Source organism: Hyla sarda, chromosome 12, assembly GCF_029499605.1.
Source record: "Hyla sarda isolate aHylSar1 chromosome 12, aHylSar1.hap1, whole genome shotgun sequence".
In the NCBI taxonomy this organism is placed as follows: domain Eukaryota; kingdom Metazoa; phylum Chordata; class Amphibia; order Anura; family Hylidae; genus Hyla; species Hyla sarda.
In genome coordinates, this window is record NC_079200.1 from 4,595,572 (window position 1) to 4,620,251 (window position 24,680).

The 24,680-nt window shown below is 41.8% G+C and overlaps 1 protein-coding gene and 1 long non-coding RNA gene across 5 annotated transcripts in view; one reads left to right on the forward strand and one right to left on the reverse strand.

Moving 5' to 3' along the window:
- Positions 1 to 24,680, forward strand: part of SAMHD1 (SAM and HD domain containing deoxynucleoside triphosphate triphosphohydrolase 1) — a 92,128-nt gene that overhangs the window by 15,041 nt on the left and 52,407 nt on the right. For all 4 annotated transcript variants that reach the window (XM_056549350.1, XM_056549351.1, XM_056549352.1 and 1 more), the window contains exons 3-7: positions 663 to 735; positions 19,629 to 19,789; positions 21,119 to 21,234; positions 21,323 to 21,393; positions 24,442 to 24,618. In XM_056549350.1, the coding sequence (XP_056405325.1) occupies positions 663 to 735; positions 19,629 to 19,789; positions 21,119 to 21,234; positions 21,323 to 21,393; positions 24,442 to 24,618 (598 nt within the window). The remainder of the gene's footprint in view (positions 1 to 662; positions 736 to 19,628; positions 19,790 to 21,118; positions 21,235 to 21,322; positions 21,394 to 24,441; positions 24,619 to 24,680) is intronic.
- On the reverse strand, positions 12,363 to 13,998 carry LOC130297099 (uncharacterized). The gene is made up of 3 exons (XR_008849395.1): positions 13,896 to 13,998; positions 13,646 to 13,788; positions 12,363 to 12,493 (listed from the first exon to the last, which is right to left on the reverse strand). It is a non-coding gene; the product is annotated as an uncharacterized LOC130297099 (long non-coding RNA).

Consider the following 24,680-nt stretch of genomic DNA (forward strand, 5'->3'; position numbering starts at 1 on the left):
TTCTGGCACCAGTTGGTTTAAAAAAAAAAGTTTTCCACGGGAGTACCCCTTTAAGCTTTGTATACTTAGTTCACACGTGTATCTAGATCAGTGGTCCCCAAACTGTGGCCCTCCAGATGTTGCAAAACTACAATTCCCACCATGCCTGGACAGCCCGTTGGCTGTCCAGGCATGCTGGGAGTTGTAGTTTTGCAACATCTGATCTAGATCTATATTCACATTGGAGTTCTGAGCATCCATCAGTTCCTGCACTTTTGATGGCAAAAATAGTGCAACATGTAACTTTATCCTTGCTAGACAAAACAAACAGAAATTAACAGACTAGTCACTGGAGCCTATGGAGGAGATTTATCCAAATCTGTGCAGAGGAAAAGTTGACCAGTTGCCCATAGCAACCAATCAAATAGTTTCTCTCATTTTTGAGAGGTCTTTTCAAAAATGAAAGTAATCTGGTTGTATGGGCAACTGGTCAACTTTTCCTCTGCACAAATTTGGATAAATCTCCTCCATAGGCTCCATGATGTATAACTACCGTCCTTCCAATGGAATGTGTGATAGAGCTTCCTTTAGTGGAGCTCAGCAGCAGTGTGAACATAGCCCTAGGCACATGAATCAGTTTTGTTTTGTTTGTGGTTTTAAAAATTTTTTTTTGTCTCCAACAGTTCTGTAGGAATAAGAGTGGAATTACTGCATATTTTTCGGCTCCTGTGTCAGAACCCAAATCCCAATATGAAGGTATGTCATTCTATTACTACTTTTTACAGGTCTGCAAAAGGCACTCTCATACTGACAATATCTCCATATATGTGGGTGACTTTATGGACATTCTATTTTTAATTTTAAGAAATTGGTCATATTAACACAGGAGGGGTTTATCAAGGTTTATAAGCCAGTTTCCCAATTTGTTGTTGCGCAAAACTAATTGGACATGAATGTATGCAACAACTTTATGCAGAAGAGCTTTTTGCCAAAGGCAACACAGATATAAAAATACAATAAACAGGAAGATTATTAGGTTCTGCCAGAGTTTAATACCCTCCAGATTTACATTGACAGAAATACTAATTTACAATACAGAAAATTTGCAATACATTATTTTTAAGTGAAAAGAAAAAATAAAGGAAAGAAGAAAGGTTTGAGAAGATATATTTTTCCCCCTTTTTGTAAAAAAAATAAATAAAGTGATCAAAAATGTATATACCGATTATGGTACCAATAACATTTTTATCTCCTCTTGCAACAAAAAAAGCCCTCACACGGCTCTGTCAATGGGGGAAAAAAATGCAGTGATAAAGCTGAAATATGTTCTAAAGAAAAAGACTGTGTAAACTTGATATTGCTGTGATAACATACTGCTAATCATAGTGACCTGCAAAATAAAGTTGTCATTTATACGGCATACACACCATGAGGTCTTGGCCGTTAGGTGCATCCCTTCTCTGCAGTCTATTGTCCATTGCCTGTTTGGGGCAATCTGTCATAGTAACACCTAGATAAGGATGAAAAACTAGAATTGGGGGTGGGGTTTAGCAGCTGCTATGTGCAAAAGATAAAGAGGCTGGGGAGAATACATGCATGCTGAGCCAGTCGGCCTGCTGAAGATAATCCACACTATCCCTGAAGGGTAAATCAAGGATTCCCTTTAATCACCAATAATGCCCAGAGGAGTTGTCTCTTGTGTAGAAACCAGTGATCCTACTGCTGTATGTCCTTTAGCTTCTCAGCAACAGCAGTTCAGTGCTTAGTATAACCTCTCCATTGCTGCTCTGCTCTTCTCTCTTTTCTGCGCTCACAGCACAATGCAAACCCAGTGCATTAGTAACCTTTTCCCTCCACATGCCATCTATACTATTGTACTGTAAATAATCTCCCAGGACAGCGGAGCCAGTTCAGTCCAGGGAACCTTTTACCAGCTCTATGTCAGGACATAGTAAAAAATGAATATATATATATTTTTTTGACACAAACGTGTCGCACAAAACAAAGTGTACAAGGATGTGGTCTATTGCAAGCCCTTCTCTGAAAGGACAGAGGCCCCCCAACAACCCTTCCCTGGGCCCATGCAAGGTTCCAGGTTTGATGCAGAGAGATGTTTGTGCTGTGTTTGGCCAGATAAGTCTGGGAATGGAAGTCCCTGTGTGCAAACAGCCCAGCTCTTTTCCTGCCTCCTGAAATTAGAGAGAGGGACAAATAGCTGTGCACCATGAAGAGAGCTCTCAGGGGCTCAATAACAGAGAGATTGTAGCTAATATATGAAAACCAGGCTGTGTTTTTTTAAATCTATTGAAACAACAAGTACACTTTTTAAAGGGAATATGTGTAACAGTCCTACAGGCTCACGTGAGTCAGAGGACCGCTGGCTGGAGGTAGGAGTGGAGCCCAGTGGCAAGGACCGCAGGCAGGTAGTAAGTGCAGGAAGTCTGGCAGAGGCGTGGTCGGTAGGCAGGCGGTGGGTCAGGGCAGGCGGCAGTAAGCATGGTCAGACAATCCAGATGGCAACGGTGGTAGCAGTTCAGTAAGTAGGGACAAAGTGGAAGAGTAGTTGGTAGGCAATTCCTGGTCAGCAGTGGACTTCAGTAGTAGCAAGAGCAGTAGATGAGGAGAAGCTTGATCAAGGCTCAGGAGCTCAATAATCAGCAGGCTAGAGTGCAAGGGGCTGGACTTATATAGGGAAGTACCAGGTGTGGGGAATCAAGGGTGATGAGCAAGGCTTGGCAAGACTGAGGTTACATAATAGGTTTCAGGGAGGAATGTCCAAAGATGATGGCAAACCTAGTAAGCAGGGCTACTGCCTGGGATGTGGCTGGTCACGGGTTGGAATCCCGACAATATGACAGCCAGTTGCTTGACTGTACTAAGTGCAGCAGCTGGTTGGGAGTTTAATAACATTAAAGGGGTGCTCCGCTGCCCCAGTCTTTTGGAACATTTTGTTCCAAACGCTTAGAGCAGGTGTCGTGGCGTCACGGCCACGCCCCTCGTGATGGCACGTCACGCCCCCTCAGTGCAAGTCTATGGGGGGGGGGGGGAATGTATTCATTCATAAATTTTTTTATTTATAAATTTTTTTTTGTATAATGCTAGGTTCAAACTGCGGAATCTCTAGGCAGAAAATTTCTGCCGGAGATTTCGAGTGCGGCCAACGCTGACTGAATCAGTTGGCGCTAGGACCGCGCGGACACTGCAGTCTCCAATAGACTGCACTGTGTTCCGCAAGTATTTTCGCCTGAAGAATGAGCAACGTCATTCTTCAGGCGTAAATTTTCAAGCGGATTTTCCTTTCACAAATTCCACTTCACAAACGGAAACCCATTCACTATACTATACATTTTAGTAAGCAGAATTTCTGCCTGATATTTCAAAGTGGAATTGCAGGCGGAACAGTTTTTAAAACAGTACAAGAACAATTAGGTCACCAAACACTGGGATGGTACCCTAACAATACAGACATCAAACAACATGTATTAAACGTGTATTAAAATCATTGAGATCACGTGAAGTACATAGAATCAGTCAGTGGTTCCCTTAAAGGGGTTCTCCGGTGCTTACACATCTTATCCCCTATCCAAAGGATAGGGGATAAGATGCCTGATCGCGGGAGTCCCGCCGCTGGGGACCCCCGGGTCCATGCACACGGCACCCCGTTTGTATTCAGTCCCCGGAGCGTGTTCGCTCCGGGTCTGATTACGGGCGACCACCGGGCCGGCGGCGTGTGACGTCACGTCTCCGCCCCCGTGTGATGTCACGCTCCGCCCCTCAATGCAAGCCTACGGGAGGGGGCGTGATAGCTGTCACGCCCCCTCCCATAGACTTGCATAGCGGGGGGGGTGATGTCACACGTGGGCGGGGCTATGTCATGATGCTCCGGCCCCCGTGCAAGATTGCAGGGGTCCCCCCAGCGATCAAGCATCTTATCCCCTATCCTTTCGATAGGGGATAAGACCTCTTAAGGCCGGAGTACCCCTTTAAACGATGACCAATATCCAAAGCTTATAGCATGCATATATATATATACACACACTGCTCACCTTGAGCGTATATAATATATGCATATCACCCTTACTTCAAGGGTACAAGGCTTAGGATTCACTTGAGCTGCTGCCGTGGGGTAGCGGTAAAGCAACCGCAGTAAAAACTGCGATCTGACGAAGGGTCTGTACCCGAAACGCGTTATTGATTAATGAATACTCTTTGGACACCGCTCCAAAGTCCTGGTCCTTATATTTCACACCAGTGCGGCGCTTATGGAGGGGATTTTATTGGGCTGGGATTGTTCCTGCAGCACACAAATGGATTTCTATAACAAATCTGCTACCTGTGATTATACCCTAATAGTTTGTTTGGGAATTTGCGTGTTGTTACAGATATGTGATTCTATTAGATCTCCATTTACTTTATAGTTTTATAGTTTCTAAAACTGCTATGGAGACCTTCACTGGGAACCACCTAGGAATCATTGTGTCCAAGGCTGGTGTGCAGATGTGCCTTATTGACATAGGCGCTGAGATGTTTGGGGTTTCTACAGTTTTGTTATTCGCAGACAGTTTACATAACCCTGAGCTATTATCAGTCTGAAGTAATATTCACCTCCTGTGCACACAACGTGTCAGCACTGTGCACACCTTTATATTGTATAATTTACATGCTATCGGCTTCACAAGGCTGCTTCATGTTTGACTACTGAAATCCACACTGATTAGAGACTTTTCTTACAATTGTTTCTTCATAAGATTATATTTCAAGAATAGAAGATTTGTATCAAAGGGGTACTCCAGTAGAAATCTTCTTTCTTCTTTTTTTTTTTTTAACCCCTTCAGGACCAAGCCCATTTTGGCCTTAAGGACCAGAGCGTTTTTTGCACATCTGACCACTGTCACTTTAAACATTAATAACTCTGGAATGCTTTTAGTTATCATTCTGATTCCGAGATTGTTTTTTCGTGACATATTCTACTTTAACTTAGTGGTAAAATTTTATGGTAACTTGCATCCTTTCCTTGTGAAAAATCCTAAAATTTTATGAAAAATTTGAAAATTTTGCATTTTTCTAACTTTGAAGCTCTCTGCTTGTAAGGAAAATGTATATTACAAATAAAAAAAATTTTTATTCACGTATACAATATGTCTACTTTATGTCTGCATCATAAAAGTGACGAGTTTTTACTTTTGGAAGACACCAGAGGGCTTCAAAGTTCAGCAGCAATTTTCCAATTTTTCACAAAATTTTCAAACTCACTATTTTTCAGGGACTAGTTCAGGTTTGAAGTGGATTTGAAGGGTCTTCATATTAGAAATACCCCACAAAAGACCTCATTATAAAAACTGCACCCCCCAAAGTATTCAAAATGACATTCAGTCATCATTTTAACCCTTTAGGTGTTTCACAGGAATAGAAGCAAAGTGGAGAAAATTCACAATCTTCATTTTTTACACTCGCATGTTCTTGTAGACCCAATTTTTGAATTTTTACAAGGGGTAAAAGGAGAAAATGTATACTTATATTTGTAGCCCAATTTCTCTTGAGTAAGCACATACCTCATATGTCTATGTAAAGTGTTCGGCGGGCGCAGTAGAGGGCTCAGAAGGGAAAGAGCGACAAGGGGATTTTGGAGAGTACGTTTTTCTAAAATGGTTTTTGGGGGGCATGTTGCATTTAGGAAGCCCCTATGGTGCCAGAACAGCAAAAAACCCTCACATGGCATACCATTTTGGAAACTAGACCCCTTGAGGAACATAACAAGGAATAAAGTGAGCCTCAATACCCCACAGGTGTTTCACGACTTTTGCATATGTAAAAAAAAAATTTTTTTTTTCACTAAAATGTGTGTTTCCCCCCAAATTCCACATTTTTCCAAGGGTTAATAGCAGGAAATACCCCCCAATATTTGTAACCCCTTCTCTTCTGAGTATAGGTACCCCATAAGTTGACCTGAAGTGCACTATGGGCGAACTACAATGCTCAGAAGAGAAGGAGTCATATTTGGCTTTTTGAGAGCAAATTTTGCTCGGGGGGCATGTCTCATTTAGGAAGCCCCTATGGTGCCAGAACAGCAAAAAAAAACACATGGCATACCATTTTGGAAACTAGACCCCTTGAGGTATGTAACAAGGAATAAAGTGAGCCTTATTACCCCACAGGTGTTTCACGACTTTTGCATATGTAAAAAAAAAAAAAAAAAAATTTCCACTAAAATGTGTTTCCCCCCAAATTTCACATTTTTGCAAGGGTTAATAGCAGGAAATACCCCCCAATATTTGTAACCCCTTCTCTTCTGAGTATGGAGGTACCCCATAAGTTGACCTGAAGTGCACTATGGGCGAACTACAATGCTCAGAAGAGAAGGAGTCATATTTGGCTTTTTGAGAGCACATTTTGCTCGGGGGGCATATCGCATTTAGGAAGCCCCTCTGGTGCCAGAACAGCAAAAAAAAAAACACATGGCATACCATTTTGGAAACGAGACCCCTTGAGGAACGTAACAAGGGGTACAGTGAGCATTTGCCCCCCACTGGTGTCTGATAGATCTTTGGAACAGTGGGCTGTACAAGTTTTCATTTTCACGGACCACTGTTCCAAAGATCCGTCAGACACCTGTGGGGGGTAAATTCTCACTGCACCCCTCATTACATTCCGTGAGGGGTGTCGTTTCCGAAATGGGGTCACATGTGGGGTTTTGTTTTTTTTGCGTTTGTCAAAACCGCTGTAACAATCAGCCACCCCTGTGCAAATCACCTCAAATGTACATGGTGCGCTCTCCCTTCTGGGCCTTGTTGTGCGCCCCCAGAGCACTTTGCGCTCACATATGGGGTATCTCTGTAGTCGGGAGAAATTGCGTTACAAATTTTGGGGGGCTTTTTTCCCTTTTACCTCTTGTGAAAATGTAAAGTATAGGGCAACATCAGCATGTTAGTGTAAAAAATAAAAATTCTTTACACTAACATTCTGGTGTAGACCCCAACATTTCCTTTTCATGAAGGGTTAAAGAAGAAAAAGCCCCCCAAACCTTATAACGTAATTTCTCCCGAGTACGGCGATACCCCATATGTTGCCCTAAACTGTTGCCTTGAAATACGACAGGGCTCCAAAGTGAGAGCGCCGTGCGCATTTGAGGCCTAAATTAGGGATTTGCATAGGGGTGGACATAGGGGTATTCTACGCCAGTGATTCCCAAACAGTGTGCCTCCAGCTGTTGCAAAACTCCCAGCATGCGTGGACAGTCAACGGCTGTCCGGCAATACTGGGAGTTGTTGTTTTTCAACAGCTGGAGGCTCTGCTTTGGAAACAGTGGCATACCGGACGTTCTTATTGGGGGAGGGGGGCTGTGTAGGGGTATGTGTATATGTAGTGTTTTTAACTTTTTATTTTATTTTGTGTTAGTGTAGTGTAGTGTTTTTAGGGTACAGTCACATGGGCGGGGGATTACAGAGAGTTTCCCGGCGCAAAATTTGCTGCATCTCAAAATGCGAGAAACCCACTGTAAAAGCCTCGCCCATGTGAATGTACCCTGTGTGCACCAGCTGTTGCAAAACCACAACTCCCAGCATGCATGGTCTGTTAGTGCATGCTGGGAGTTATAGTTTTGCAACAGCTGGAGGCACACAGGTTAGGAAACACTGAGTTAGAAACAGACAATGTTTCCCAACCAGTGTGTCTCCAGTTGTTGCAAAACTACAACTCCCAGCATGCCCAGACAGCTGAAGGGCATGCTGGGAGTTGTAGTTCGGCAACATCTGAAGGGCCAGATGTTGCTGAACTAAAACTCCCAGCATGCCTGGACAGTCAGTGCATACTGGGAGTTGTAGTTTTGCAACAGCTGGAAGAGCACAGATTGGAGACCATTATACAATGGTCTCCAAACTGGGGCCCTCCAGATGTTGCAAAACTACAACTCCCAGCATGCATGGTCTGTTAGTGCATGCTGGGAGTTATAGTTTTGCAACAGCTGGAGGCACACAGGTTAGGAAACACTGAGTTAGAAACAATGTTTCCCAATTAGTGTGTCTCCAGTTGTTGCAAAACTACAACTCCCAGCATGCCCAGACAGCTGAAGGGCATGCTGGGAGTTGTAGTTCGGCAACATCTGAAGGGCCAGATGTTGCTGAACTAAAACTCCCAGCATGCCTGGACAGTCAGTGCATGCTGGGAGTTGTAGTTTTGCAACAGCTGGAAGAGCACAGATTGGAGACCATTATACAATGGTCTCCAAACTGGGGCCCTCCAGATGTTGCAAAACTACAACTCCCAGCATGCCCAGACAGCCAAAGGCTGTCTAGGCATGCTGGGAGTTGTAGTTTTCAGACTCCTAGAAGCAGCAGTGAAGATCTTCACTGTTGCTTCTGAGGACCATGTACTTACCTGCCGATCCCGTCGCTGCTCGTCCACGTGGCCGGTCCTGCCGCTGCTCCTCGGTCCCGCCAGGTAAGTCCGCCGGTCCCCTGATGTTCCCCTCCTATGCCGCAGGTCCCCGCGAGCCCCCGCAGCCATCGTCCCCCGTTCTGCCCGACTTCCAGGGGCGGGCAGTGCGGGGGATCTGAACTTTCACCCCAGATCACTGTGATTGGTCCACAGGGACCAATCACAGTGATCGCTGACCAGGACCATCAATGGATGGTCCTGGGGGTGAAGCAGAAGTTGTCCCCTGCTGGAAACAGCGGGACTTCTGCCAGTTAACCCGTGCGATGCTGCGCATCGCCGGGTTAACTGAATGTCATTTATAAACGTCGGGATGCGCGAATGCACTGTACAACCCGGCGTTTATATATGCCATTCTGCGGGAAGGGGTTAAATCAACTGGTGACAGAAAGTTAAACAGATTTGGAAATTAAAGAAATTGGGGCTCAGAGTCTTGAATATTGGATTAAATTAAAACGTATATTAAATATGATATAAAATTGTACATATAGGTATAATATACTGCAGATCACAGGGCCCTTGTGATCCCACAGTAAAATTAGTAAATATTTAATCCTTGGCAACTTAATATATAATGTTAAAATACAATAATTATAATAAACAAATAAAAATGTACAACAATAAATAAGTGTCCAAGTATCAATAAGGATGATCGGAATTGGTGATTTGTGAATAGCGGTAACATAACAGTTTGAGTTGCTATTTTCACAAATATTTGTAACCAGTTGGAAGAGAAAGTGGTTAAAGTCTTGAATAGAATACAGCAAAAATGAATGGTAATTGTATCAATTTGTATATAATTTTGTGTCCGGTTCCAATCCTCTGTGCAGAGGGCTCGCAGCTGGAGACACTGCCGTCTCCTGATTTATGCAGCGGTAATATGACAAATGAATAATAAAATCGCAGTGTTTTGTAATAAGTTCTAATCCTCTGTGCCGAGGATTCGCTGCTGGAGACACTGCCGTCTCCTATATATGCAGCGGCAATTTTGAATGTAAAACAGCGCTTATGAGATAAGTTCCGATCCTCTATGCAGAGGGCTCACAGCTGGAGACACTGCCGTCTCCTAGTATGCAGCGGCAGTACGATGTAAGGTACAATGCTTATGTCTTATAATCAAAGTGGGTACCTTATGTGGTTAGCGCTGGTCGTCAGACAGGTCCTGGTCCCTGAATGGAGGGTGCGCTGCTGGAGGCTCGGCAGCCTCAGTTATGCAGCGGCAGAAGCGGGCTCCTTTTATGGGTACTGCAGCAGTTCTCCTGCTGGCAGTAAATGCTGGGCCGGCGGTCTCCTCGTGATGGGAAGTAGCAGGTACTGTCAGAGGTTGATTGACAGATATGGTGAATCAACAACCTAGAAAAAGGTCCTGTATACTGTGGTCTAAATAAGATTGGGGAAAACCCAAAACAACCACTAAATAACCTATAAATACGCCACTACAGCATATAGGGTAAACCCACTAAGAATAAAAATGTATATAAGAAAATAAGAAAATATTAATCTAATAAATCCAATAAACATCAAGTTAATAAATATAGTTTTATTTTACAAAAAGTACATATATCATACACAAATGAAAAAAATAATAATATATAGCTATATAACATACATAAAAATAATGATAATCAATAGCGCAATTTGATAATGTGTATAATTAATAAAAAATATATACCGTATTTATCGGGGTATACCACGCACCGGCCTATAACACGCACCCTAATTTTACCAAGGATATTTGGGTAAAAAAAAGTTTTTTTACCCAAATATCCATGGTAAAATGAGGGTGCGTGTGTGCGCGTGTATACCCTGATACAACCCCAGGAAAGGCAGAGGGAGAGAGGCAGTCGCTGCCCGCTTCTCTCCCCCTGCCTTTCCTGGGGTCTAGAGCCCTGCTGCCGGCCCTTCTCTCCCCCTGGCTATCGGCGCCGCTGCCCGTTCTGTCCCCCTGACTATCGGTGCCGGCGCCCCATTGCCGGCGCCGATAGCCAGGGGGGAGAGAAGCGGCGCCGACAGCCATGGGGAGAGAAGGGGCAGCGGCACCCATTGCCGGCGCCGCTGCTCCGTTGCCTCCCCCCATCCCCGGTGGCATAATTACCTGTTGCCGGGGTCGGGTCCGCGCTGCTGCAGGCCTCCGGCGTGCGTCCCCTGCGTCGTTGCTATGCGCTGCGCATGACGTCAGTGCGCCGTGCCGTGCATAGCAACGACGCAGGGGACGCACGCCGGAGGCCTGCAGCAGCGCGGACCTCCAACGCGTTTCACCGTGACCGGCTTTATCAAGGAGTATGCATATACTGGATAAGAGCGAAGATATATAGGGTATTCAATAAACTATTAACACACCTGTAGTATCGGGAGGCGCCTCAGCTAACTACCGGAAGTGACCTACAACGCCAAGGATCTCTAGTGTCTAATATGAAAGAACGCACGGGCTACACCAAAATGGCGCCGACACCGTTCCTGCGCATGCGCGTCTACATAAGGAATAACAGGAGGAACAGAGGCTCTGAAAAGATGGCGTCCGTGGTCTACACTGCGCACCAGGAGCAGCGGGACTGGATGGTTAATGTGATATATATTTGTAAACAAAATAAATAATAAATTACGAGCTGAAACCGGACCATAATTCATAAAATAGATATATAATTAAAAACTGGCCAAGGAAAGGGGGAAAAAAACAAAGAAAAAAGCAGACCATAATAGTTGTAGTAATAACATGATGCAAGTAATGGGTGAATTAGTGATAAAGATCATGATTACAATAAAGCATGATAGGGAAGAAAATGATAGTATAAATATGTTAAAGAGTGAATGAAATATATATATATATATATACACACATAACAATGTGTAAATAAATATATATGTGATTCATATGCGTGAACCCACAAAAAATATAAATGAAAAATAAATAAAAAATTAAAAGTGGAAAATAAACATTAATATCCAACATAATTGAATATTAAATAATGCATATACAGAAGATTGAATGAGAGAAGAAATATAACATAAATAATATTAAAAAATAAATAAAAAAAGAAGAATGAATAGGATAATAATAAACAAATTATAAAAAAAAATATATATATAGATATGATAATAAATCAATAAAATGTAAATGATAAATAAATATCTATAGAAAATGCATATCAGATGTTCATGCACACATACTAAATACATATCAGATGACATGCAGAGGTAAAAAACAAATACATCAATATATAAAAAATAGGGGGCCCCCATAAAAAAAAATATGTAAATCAAAATAAATGTGTGTGTGTGTGTGTATATATATATATATATATATATATATATATATATATATATATACACACACATAGTGTAATGTCCATGTATATGGGTGCAATATTTGCATCCATATCTATGGGTCCATATTGAGCATGTAACCGAAAATGATCATACATATATAGAATAGTGTAATGAAATAAATATAGTAATAATAAAACACCAGAAGAGAAGGAAAAGGGGTGGAAAGAAGGGGGAATAGGCCAGATGGAATACTTGAAAAATATCAAAGAAAAGGAAAAACAGAATTAATAACATACATGACAACAATTGACAACACCACAAAAAGCGCACATTACAAAAAAAAATGTGTATATATAAAAAATTGTTAGTCAGAGAAGATTACAGAAATTATTAATAGAAAAAAATGATAAAAACTACCCAAGATAAAAGATAATAATGATGATGATGATAATAATAATAATAGTAATAATAATGTGTATATATATGCATATATATATTACGCACATATGCACAAAGCAAATTATTAATAAATATGACAATAAAAAATATATATAAAAAAATATATATAAGTAAAAAATGAATGAAAAATGAAAATGGAACAAAAAAAGAAAATAATAATAAAAGAAAATAACAAAAGAAGTAGTAAAAGAAAAAAAGGATTTATACTTACAAATAAGATGCCAAACTGTTGATCTCGTTTAGTCCAGCTGGGACTTTAGTGCCCAAAACTTCAATCCATCTGCATTCTTTTTGAGCAAGCCGTTTTTTCCAATCCCCCCCCCCCCCACGAACTCCAACATATACTCGATCTATTCCCCTAAAACGTAACAAAGAGGGGTCACTATTGTGGTACTCTTTAAAGTGTCTTGCCAAAGTTTTCTGATAAAAAGGATCAGGGCCATTTTTAGCAGATTTTATATCGAGTACATGTTCCCGTATTCTACAGAATTCACGAGTAGTGAGCCCTACATAAATTTTGCCACATGGACAAATAGCAGAGTATATTACACCTTTGGTAGTGCAGTCGATGTGATACGTTATCTTGAAAGTTCTTGTGCCACTAGCATTCTCAAAGGTGGTACATTTTTCAACATTTGAGCACGCTACACATTGACCGCATGTTGTAATACCCCACTTCGGTTTTGGCACCTTAGACCCAAACAAAGTATAGGAAAAATTTGATCCAAGATAATGACTATGTACCAAGGTGTCCTTAATATTTTTCGCTCTCCTATATGTTGCAGTGGGTTTGTTGGAAATACACCCCGAGAGTACCTGATCCGTCCTAAGTAATGGCCAATATTTCTCCATGGCTTGTAACATATTTGAAGTGTGGGAATGATAATTTATGATGAACCGAACATTATCAGAGTCAGTCATCTCGTATTTCGTCTTCCCCTGTAACAGATATGTGCGATTGCTATTTTTTGCTCTTCTGTATGCCTTATCGATGCATGTATTGTCGTAACCCCTTCAGGTCTTGTGCTTGATTTTCGAAGTGATATTCGTTTGAGCAAATACGTCTTGCCCTCAAATATTGACCCGTAGGGATATTGGATATAAGGTGCTTAGGATGTCCTGATTTTGCATGCAATATGGTATGGGGTCCCCCAATGTTGAACGTCAATTTGATATTCAAATTATTCTGGTTTAATCTCTGAATAAGTTCTTCGAGTTCTGTTGATGACCCCTGCCAAATCAGCAGGACGTCATCTATGTAACGTCCCCAAAAATGTATCTTTTCGATACCTGGTACTGGATCAGTTTGGAAGATGCCCCTCTCCCACAGCCCCAGGAACAAGTTGGCATATGAGGGCGCACAAGCCGCCCCCATTTCTGTGCCCTGGAGCTGTAGGTAGAGGGCATCTTTAAAGGTAAAATAATTGTTTGACAATACATATTCAAGAGAGGTCACCAGAAAGTCACACAATGCAGGGTCAAGAGAGCTAGACGTAAGAAAAAATCTTACCGCATCTATGCCGTCCTTATGGCGTATGGACGTGTACAATAACTCAACATCGCATGTTGCCATTATCATGTCAGGTTCCAATTGAAGGTGGTCCAGTTTCCGCAAAACGTCATTTGTATCTTTCAAATACGAGGGAAGGGTTTCTACAAATGGAGATAAATAATGGTCAATAAAGCGGCATAGAGGTTCACGCAGATTACCATATCCAGAGACTATCGGTCTACCAGGAGGACACGTTGTTTTTATGCACCTTGGGTAATAGATAAATTGATGCCACTGAAGGTTCTGAAGATAATAATCCGGATTGTTTAGGTGAAATGATTCCTTGCTCCACCGCTCTCTGAAGGATCCCATGTAATTCTGCACCAAAAGAAATGGTAGGGTTATATGGAAGTCTCCTATAACAATCTGACTGTCTCAGCTGACGAAACATTTCCTTTTCATACATTTTTCGTGGCCATAGGACCACGTTGCCCCCTTTTGTCCGAGGGTTTCACAATAACATCTTTCATAGACTGTATCTCTTGTAAAGCCTTTCGTTGGTTATAAGATAAATTATCTTTTTGAAGAGTTTCCGGAATTTTACGAAATTCCTCTGTCACTAACTTAACAAACAAGTCTATTTCAGGAAATTGTGCAAGTTGTGGGAAATGATTCGATTTAGGAATCAAAGATGCAGGAAACTTAACTTTTTCTTTGGGTTCTTGTTCCTCCAAAAGTTCCATCAGGGAGCGAACTGCTTCTTGGTCAACTCTGGTTTTGTTCTGGTTTTGTGCTTGTGATGTCAGCAGAGAGCTCTGTGTTCCAAAAAGAAAATAATTTCCTCTGTAGTATTCAGCAGCTAATAAGTACTGGAAGGATTAAGATTTTTAAACAGAAGTAATTTACAAATCTGTTTTAACTATCTGCCACCAGTTGATTTAAAAATAAAAGTAAAGAAAAAAAACTAACAAATCTCAACCCAAGGTCTGAGAATCAAGAAGATTCTGCAGCAGTAATGGTTTGTTCACACACAGGCGAACTGCTGTGGAAAATTTTCACATGTGGTTTGGATTTTGTTGTTGATTCCCCTGCAGAAAAGACCTTAATAGATTAGGCCATGTTCACACAATGTATTCAGTCATATTTGTAGACGTAAAAAAAACTGCTGCATGTTATTTGACTTATCTTTTACATTTAGTTATTCCATCCATTATTCTTTTACTTATGATTGCAAATAATGCATGTGCTCATTTATTTTAACAACCGTTTGGAATTGCGTCTGTTTTTCATAAAATGCATTGACTGGCCGATGCTTTTTCATATGCTTCGATACAACACGTATATTGCAAAAATACATTAGTAATTTAACAACATTTTATGGTCATGTTTTTGCATGACCTGAATGCAAAAGAAAACAAAAAGGAAGATCCTCTGCTTCATCTCCCCTGCAACACTTCTCTGGTCCCCATCAATGGTCTCTGTCCATCCCTCAACAGACAAGACCACTATCACTATACATATCACTGCTGGACATAGAGGCCCAGATTTATCAAATTGTGTGAGAGAAAAAATGGAGTGACTTTCCCACAGCAACCAATCATAGCTCTGCTTTCACTTTAGCACAGCTCATTACCTGAGCTGTGATTGATTACTGCGGGAAAATCACTCCATTTTTTTTTTCTCACACAGTTTGATAAATCTAGGTCAGAGGTAGGGATCGACCGATTATCAGTATGGCCGATAATCATGATTTTGGGCATTATCGGTATTGGCAATGCCCCGTCAGTGCACACAGTGACAGCTCAGGAGGACGCCACCGGAGCCAGATGTGGAGTGGACCCCGGGAACAGGTAATTATAAAACCGGGGATGGGAGAGGCAATGGGGCGGGTGCGGTGCGGCGGGTCGGGGGGGCGGTGATAGGTCTCGGGACCCCCGGACAGGCAGGGGGAGAGAAGCGGGTGGCGGCGGTGGCCTATGGCACCGCAAAAGCCACTGCAGTGCATTGATTTAAAGCGCCCGCTTTAAATCAATGATCTGCAGCAGTGTCACGGGGGATAAATAGCCGATAACTTATACCGGAATATCGGTGTAAGTTATCGGCCCTAACCTCCACTGATTATCGGTATCTGCCCTAAAAAAACGATATCGGTCGATCCCTAGTCAGAGACTTCAAAATCTGCAGCATATACACTTCATTTGAACATACCCTTAAGAACCGCATCTGCCGGAAGCCTGTTACAAACATCTACTGCTCAATCCGTAAAATATTTTCTGACATTGCTTCCGATAATTTTTTTTTTTTTATACTGTTATTTTGAAAAATATTCAATCAAACTATAAAAACATAATGAAATCAAAAGAGCATGTGTGTCATAAAGCCATAGTGTGAAATGTTCATTGTTTGTATGCTGTATTCCACTGCACCATACACCTAATGTATCCAAATGGCGAATACAGCGCTCATACAAGTATGTAGAACTACAAGTCTCATATTCTTAAAAACAAAACAAAAAAGTAAGTTTGAGTCATTGATGAGAAAATTCTGCAAATACCTCTCATAATGTGAACAAAGCCTCACAATGCCAGTAATAAAACTATAAGGCGCAGCAGATTACAGAAACCACCCCATGCCATTAAAAAACCAGACAGCTAGCAATTACATGGCACTCTTATCATGTATTGTGACCTTGTGACTGAAGAGAACAAACAAAACAAACTGCATTCTTCTCTCTTATTGTCTCTATGGAGAAAAGGAAAATGTAAAATGTTACGTGGGGAATTTTCCATGTTGATTTTCACAGCTTATAATGCAGCTTTAGGGTGCGTTCACACGGGCGTATTTGTCAGCGGATCAGCAGCTGCGGATCCGCTGACAAAGGCCCCTAAAGTGCTGCCCTCTTTGTGCCTGCTAATAGCAGCAATCCGCCGCTACCAGCAGCAGACACACTGCGATGTGAAAGTTACCCTGCAGTTTACTCGCACACATCGCGGCCGCTCTCTGTGTAGCTCAGGGAGCCGGGGGAGAGGCCGCCATGTGCGGGATGTGCGGATACACTGCGACTCGCACTTCACAGTGTGTCTGCTGCTGGTAGCGGAGGATTGCCACTATTAGCAGGCTTAAAGAGGTCAGCGGATTCGCTGACAAATATGCCCGTGTGAACGCACCCTTAGTGTCCGTTCATGCGTCAGAAAGATATATACTATCACACACATATCCTTTTGTGATAATGAACCAGGCTTTGTTTACTCCAAGAAGACATAGGGCCCACATGAGCGAGTCTGATAAAGGGCCGTGTCAAGTCTGAACAAGTGCTGCTTTGGAATTAGTGGCTTGAATGGAGAGTGACGTCTCTTATACTGGGCATAGGTTAGTATTACCAACAAGCATGATTCGATACTGGGGATGTGCAGCTACAACAGAATAGGAATTAGTTTCCCCCGACAGAAGATGATTGCGTGCAGTGCTTGGTTATCTTCATTAGGCCCATAGGGTTGGATGGGGAGATGGTTGGGAGTCTGACTGCTCGCTCTGTCTAAATAGCTTAAATCCATGCTGTACCTGGTGCTCGGTCTCTCACATCGCATATGGCAAAGCTAACTACACAGAGCACATCGGGAACAGTTCGGGACAGTGCATAGCAACACCTATTATAGGAGTTCTGGGGGAGTTCTGGGGGATGGGGTGGGTGACGCCTGGTATAGCACAATTTTCATAAAGGAGACCAAAGCTATTTATAAAATATCAAGAAATTTGTTAAAGGGAACCTGTCACTAGATTTTATCCTATATAACTGGTGGCAACACGCTATACATTGGTCCCTCAAGTTACAATATTAATTGGTTCCAGGACGGCCATTGTATGTTGAGACCATAACTCTATGTAAACCTGTTAATTGGTTCTGAAGCCTCCAAAATGTCATCCACACATAGGAAAAAGTGAGGAATAAAGAAAAATAAGTAAATAACTAATATAGATAAAGCAAATCCTTATATATAAAAGTAATAAAGAGCTGTTGGAAGATTTAAATCACTGTCTGTCAGTGTTTCCCAACCAGGGTGCCTCCAGCTGTTGCAAAACTGCAACTCCCAGCATGCCCGGACAGCCGTTGGCTGTCCGGGAATGCTGGGAGTTGTAGTTTTGCAACAGCTGGAGGCAACCTGGTTGGGAAACAATGGTTTATGTAGGGGACAGGAGCTTCTTCAGGGTTCTATACAGTACACACAGTGTCCCAAATGGAGCCACTCTTACTTGGTGTCCAAAGGAGCAGCTAACCCTGGCACAGGTAAGGAGTAGTATGGAACTTGTAGTTCCACCCTGTAGTGTAGGGGGCGCTACCAGACAGCCAGTCAGTGCATGTACTTCAGTAATACAGGTGATTTACCAGTAAAATGCCAATTCTGATTGGTCAGTTCCTCCAGTTGTGACACGTTTCACAGATCTGGACTGTCCGTAGCATTGTATGTTGAGTCTGGTTTCAAGTTACAATGGTCCAGAAAAGACCATTGTATGTTGAAACTATTGTATGTTGAGGCCATTGTAAGTTGAGGGATCACTGTATTGGTTAAAATTAAGATTTATTTTTGTAGGCCCAAGATACTCCAGTCCGACACTGTACACAAAACACTGGGAATCCTGATGCAGGGTTAAGATCTGTGGACCTGTTCAGCATGTGTTTTAAAAGTACAGTGGTCCCTCAACATATGATATTAATTGGTTCCAGGAGAACCATCATATGTTGAAACCATCATATGTCGAGTACATATGTCTATGTAAAAATGGTAATTGGTTCTGGGGCCTCGGAACCATTGTATGTTGAATCCATATCTCTATGGGAAACTGCTAATTGCTTCTGGGATGACCATTGTATGGGGAGTGTTTAACAAACCAGGGTGCCTCCAGCTGTTGCACAACTACAACTCCCACACTGATAGGGAAACATTGATGTATGGGGTGTATAGTGTGTCTATGTATTGTATGTGATGTGTGACATCACATACAGTACTGTACAGTTCTTTAAATACCTTCAGGGGGGACAGAATGTCCTCCATTACCATCCTGCCGACTACAGCTCTATAGGAAAGGAAGGGGAGGGCAGCCAGCAGCTCATTGGATGCCTGCATCAAGATGCTCCAGGCTATTGGCTATAGTTGCACTGGGGGGGTGGGGCTTACACGGAGCTCACAGTGGAAGCCTGTATGAGTTATCAGGACAGCATGTGAGTAACAGGAGGCAGAACGGGGCACACGGGGACATTAAACAACTATCTGTCAGTTGCTGAAGTTGTCAGCGCTGTCAGATAGCTGTTTGTATGATGGCCCCGACACACAGCAGCATCATATGTCGATGCTGCCTTCAACATACGATGGGCTCTGAGAGGCCATCATATGTTGAAATGATCATATGTCGCGGCCATCATAAGTCGAGGGTCACTGTATGTCCTAGTGCCGATTCCAAAATCTGGTTTGAGTACAGCCTCATTCATTCATAAAAATAAATATCTATCCACACTGAACGGCTGCTGGTCCCCTCCGCTTCTTCCTGATTTTGATGAGGCGCTGACCCTGCAGGAACGGACAGCCACAGGCTGAGGCGGATCACCACTGCGATTCGTATTTACCAATATACGTCAAGATAAGATTCTGGTATCATGGCCTATGATTTTAAATCTGCATGTACAAAACTTGGCTGAACACATCTGTGTTGGGTTTATGTGACTTGCGTGTATGAGCGTCAGCAGACTCATCAACAGTTGTTTTCCAAAGAGGGAAGGAGTCACCATGTAACAACCTCTGCTTTGTTCCCATTGGAGACACTACTCCCAGTGGTTTCTGGCAGCAGCTTATTCCCTTCTCATTTAAAATGAATGTGTTCGGGTTTGGAGTCGGGAGAAATAATCATTCACTGAACAATGGTCACTTTTTCTATCTGCAGATCCCACGCTGCTCTTAGACTTGTATTTTTATATTATTTTGTTTAATGTTCTGATTTTCCATTTTAGGTCTTCAATGATCCAATACATGGACATATTGATCTACATCCCTTGTTAGTGCACATCATAGACACTCCTCAGTTCCAGCGTCTGCGATATATTAGACAGCTTGGTGGCACCTACTATGTGTTCCCTGGAGCTTCCCACAATAGATTTGAGCACTCCATTGGGTATGTGAATATTTCATCTTTAGAGGCTCTGTGTAATATGTTCCGCTCTTCATTATGAACAGTGACTATTTCTATTCACTAATGTTGAGTGGCTGTATGTATGCTTTATACATAGATTTGCATTATGCAGAAAAAAAACTAAGCTTGTGAACAAGTGCAGTGCTTCCAAGGGCATGTTTATACAGGTTTTTTTTAATGTAAAAACTGCAACAATTTCTGCATCAAAAACCGCACAGCTTAAAAAAACAAACAAAATAAAAAACGGATGTCTAGATTAACTATTGCAAAACGCACAGTTTTTGTATTGGGTTAAGCACCTAAATTGTGGCTTATGAAGTTGTGGCAAATTTGTGTCCCGTCGCAGCAAAAGCTGAAGAAACCAGAGTTAACCAGCTCCTTTGCATTTGGAGTGCTTAAAAAAGTGTATTTTATGGTTTGTAGAATCTGCATAAAAATTGTTGGTCTGAACCTGTGGAAAATTGTAGATTTGACCATAACACAAAGTGTTCATATTTAGGCTATTTTTGGTGTAATAAATATATATTTTATAATGTGTAAATTTATTTATAGATTTTTTCGTATTTAAAAGAGATTTCTAATCTTGTCAGGTTGTACACAGTCAGGTCACACAAACAACGTGGTTCCGATTTGAGCTCCCATTGAAATCGGTGGATGCTTTAATAAAAGCCAAACTGAAAAACCACATCAGAACCATCACAGCAGATTGTATGCTGATTTTGATGTGGAAATTTAGCACATACCCTGTATGTAGGAGAACATTATAGCAGCCAGTCTAGAGCATTGTGGTCACAAATACGGTTCTAAGGATAAGCTCATCACATTTACCATGTCTGTTCTAGATGTGTTAGCAACCTGACAAAAAAGGGATGCCGACATACATGGCAGCATACAAACGGGCCTATTGAGTTTAATAGGCCCAACAAAGTCAACTAGTGTTACGTTCTGACCATTTTCCGAATGTATACGTTTATTGGATGAGACTGAAAAGCATGGCTATCTGAGCTTTTGAGTCCCTCAAGGTAAATGTAAACCTTCAGAAAACAGAGCGGACGTGTTACTGACGGCATTTGGCCCAATAAACTTAATGGTAAAGCTGTCCGTATGCTGCAGTATACCTCAGCATCCCTTTTTTGACAGGCTGTACAGACCGGACGCCATAATGGCTTAAACTTTTCCTGGAATTATGGGCTTTAATATATGTCAAAAGAATGTTTATCTGATAAATTGATGAGCTACCAAGAAATATGCTTGAAACAACATACTGAGTCTTATATGTTCATATTTTTTTTCTTTGTTTTGTCTACACAGTGTTGGTTACCTGGCTGGATGCCTTGTACGGGCCTTACATGAAAGGCAGCCAGAACTCAGAATAAATGGGCGAGATATATTGTGTGTCCAGATTGCCGGCTTGTGCCATGACTTGGGTAAATATCTTGCAAATGACTAAGGCTTTCTCCCTAATGAAATGAGTGAAAAATGTATCACAAAGCCTCGCAACACTTTTTATTTCAGGTCATGGACCATTTTCCCACATGTTTGATGGAAGATTCATGCCTCTTGCACGTCCACAGAAAGGGTTCAAGGTGCGTCCCTGCTAACTTCGTTCTGTACTTGTTAGACTAAATGCCCTTTTAGGGCACGTTCAGATGAGCGAATTTTCCCTGCGTATTTCGCTGCGGATCTGCTGTTGAAGGACCTCTATATGCTGCCTTTACATGTGCCTGCTCGGAGCGGTAATACGCCGCCATGAGCAGACACACTGCGACATGCTAGTTGCTACGCGCATGCGCAGTATACTCTCACATTGCGGCATCTCTCGGCCTAGCTCATAGAGCCGGGAGAGCGGACGCGATGTGTGCGAGTACACCGCGCATGCGCGGCAACTTGCACATTGCTTCAGTGTGTCTGCATGTAGCGGCGTATTGCTTCTCCGAGCAGGCACATGTAAAGGCACCATACAGAGGTCCTTCAGCGGTGGATCTGCAGCGAAATACGACATATTTCCTTTCCTGCCTTTTATTCTTCAGCACAAAACAAAATACAGCATTTACCTTTAGCCATAACAAATACAAAAGAAATCCTGCTTGCCAAAATTTTAGCTAAGCATTGTATAACCTAATTATGTAAATGACTTGCTACAAGTCACCTGACCAAAAACAACAGACATCAATTTGTTACTCAAATTAAACTTGCAGGGTCATTGACAGGCTGCAAAACTCAGGATTCAGTTTATCAATAGACCTCTAGTAAAGCGACTGCATAGACCAGTGGTCTTCAACCTGCGGACCTCCAGATGTTGCAAAACTACAACTCCCAGCATGCCTGGACAGCTGTTGGCACATCTGGAGGTTGCAAGATCTGGAGGTCCTCAGGTTGAAGACAACTGGCATAGACTATTGTGCGATCGTTTTGTATCTGTAGCACCTGGCCTGGTTCAATAGTCCTTTAAACAAGCATTCACTACATACTTATCGATCACCATTGGTATACGACAGTAATCTGCATATGTAAATGGGCCCCAATAATATACACACACACGCAAAAAGTTTGGTATACAGCCCTATGATATCTAAGGGTTAGGACTGTATTTCCTATTCACCTGTCTGCTGCATATTTATTCTATGATTAAGACCACACACCCTGATCCACACACAGTTCATACACTTAGTTTTTGAATTTATGCTTAGAAGCAAGTAGATTAAAATACAAATTGTGGATGTGCGGCTGTGTTTCTTTTTCTCATGGTGTTTTACAACAGTTCATACAGACAATACAGGAAGGAAGTATGTGGCCATACAAACTAAGCCCCCAGGGAAGTTAACATCATTTTAAAAGGAAAAAAAACCCATAAAAGAACCCACATTTATTTTCTATATACTATAATTTAATAAACTACTAAACACAGCAGCATGTACGAAAAGGCTCATTTAAGGAAGGGGGAACATAAGACTTTCTCTTGCTATATAACCACTGTATGTTATATATAACCAAAAAAATACATATAGTGTAGCATTTAGTACTTGCCATATAATAAATACTAGATGGGTAAATAAATGAGTTGCCCCCCCTAATGCAGGAACGGTATAAGCCAATGTAGACTCCCTACAATAGAATATATACCAAAAGGAAAAACAGAGCTACACAGAGTATAATAAATGACAATGTCTTTATTGAAATGCAACATGAATAAAATACATAAAAAAGGAGGAAAATGGACATCAGAAAAGGGCAGCATACCTGGCACTATGATGCACTGAGCAACAAAGAATAATAAAAGGTGCAAATACAATAATGGGTCTGATGACTGAAGGCATAGGGGGAAGTAAATAATATGCAAAGTCACTGGGAAGTGTACTGGGCAGTATAAAGCAGCATAAAGTGCATGTGCAGTAGCCAAAACTATAGATAATGAACCATGTGCGGAGTTACTAGTAATTAATTGGCCAGTATACAATACAATGTAGAAGTTAAAGTGCTGAAAATTCCATGGACGTACAATGCATAGTGTATAAGGTGAATACATGTAACAGCAATACAGACCACAATAGTAGTAATGGGGAGTAAGGAGTCCCAGGATGCCGCCACCGCAGGCCACAGGTACGCTTTAACATTACTAACTTCAGGCTAGCAAATAATAGGTGCTGGATGGCCATAATACTACAAGATCACTCTACAAATAGCTTGTTTGTAGTTTGTTACCATGAAGAGAGAGCAGTATAGCAGCCGTAGATACAAAATGCTCTGTCATGGAATTCGGTACAAAATGTTCTGTGATGGAATTTAGTACAAAATGTTTAATTTAATTTAAGTTTAATTTAGTGCGACTAAAGGAATGTATTTATCATCTTTCTGACACTATTGTAATAGAGAAACTATTTGTTTAAATGCTTCACAAGCAGAGAGGAAAACATGCATTGGAGCACTCACCTTAGACACCAGGTAATTCTTGCTTAGATGCTTTATTTCATATAAATAGCTTGATACAAAGTTGCAGGGAGGTGGAAAGAGGACATGCAGGCGGGTGGGCTCAGCCGGTGGGCGACGGTCAGTTATCGTGCCTTAGCGCTTCGTCAGGCCCCTGACGAAGCGCTAAGGCACGATAACGGCGCGAAAGTCACGATAATGGACCGTCGCCCACCGGCTAAGCCCACCCGCCTGCATGTCCTCTTTCCACCTCCCTGCAACTTTGTATCCAGCTATTTATATGAAATAAAGCATCTAAGCAAGAATTACCTGGTGTCTAAGGTGAGTGCTCCAATGCACGTTTTCCTCAAGTATTTAAGTTCTGCTATTAAATTGTGAAGCACCACAGACACCTTGAAATTACAGTGTTAACTGCACGTTTACCTGTTTCCCAACAGGTGATCCCTTTAATAGGACTGTGAATCCAGACAGTGCCAGGTCTATCTTTCTAATGTGAACATATTTGTTTAAATGTGCACATTGGGGGAAATTTATCAAAACACGTGTAGAGGAAAAGTTGCCCAGAGCAACCAATCAGATCGCTTCTTTCATTTTGCAGAGGCCTTTTTACAAATTAAAGAAGTAATCTTTTTACAAATTAAAGTAATCTTTCTTTGCACAGGTTTTGATAAATTTCCCCCATTGTGCACAATTCTTTACATTTTTAGCACGAGGAGGCCTCTGTAAAGATGTTTGACCACCTGATAAAATCCAACAACCTGGAAGATGTAATGAAAAGATACGGCCTGGTGTTGCCTGAAGACTTAAAATTTATTAAGGAGCAGATAGCGGGACCTCTACCTCCTGAAGATGAGGAGCTTTTCAATTCCAGCCAGAATACATCTGTAAGTAAAACACATATGCAGGAAAGAGATTATGCACTGTGTATACACATACCGCTTTGTAT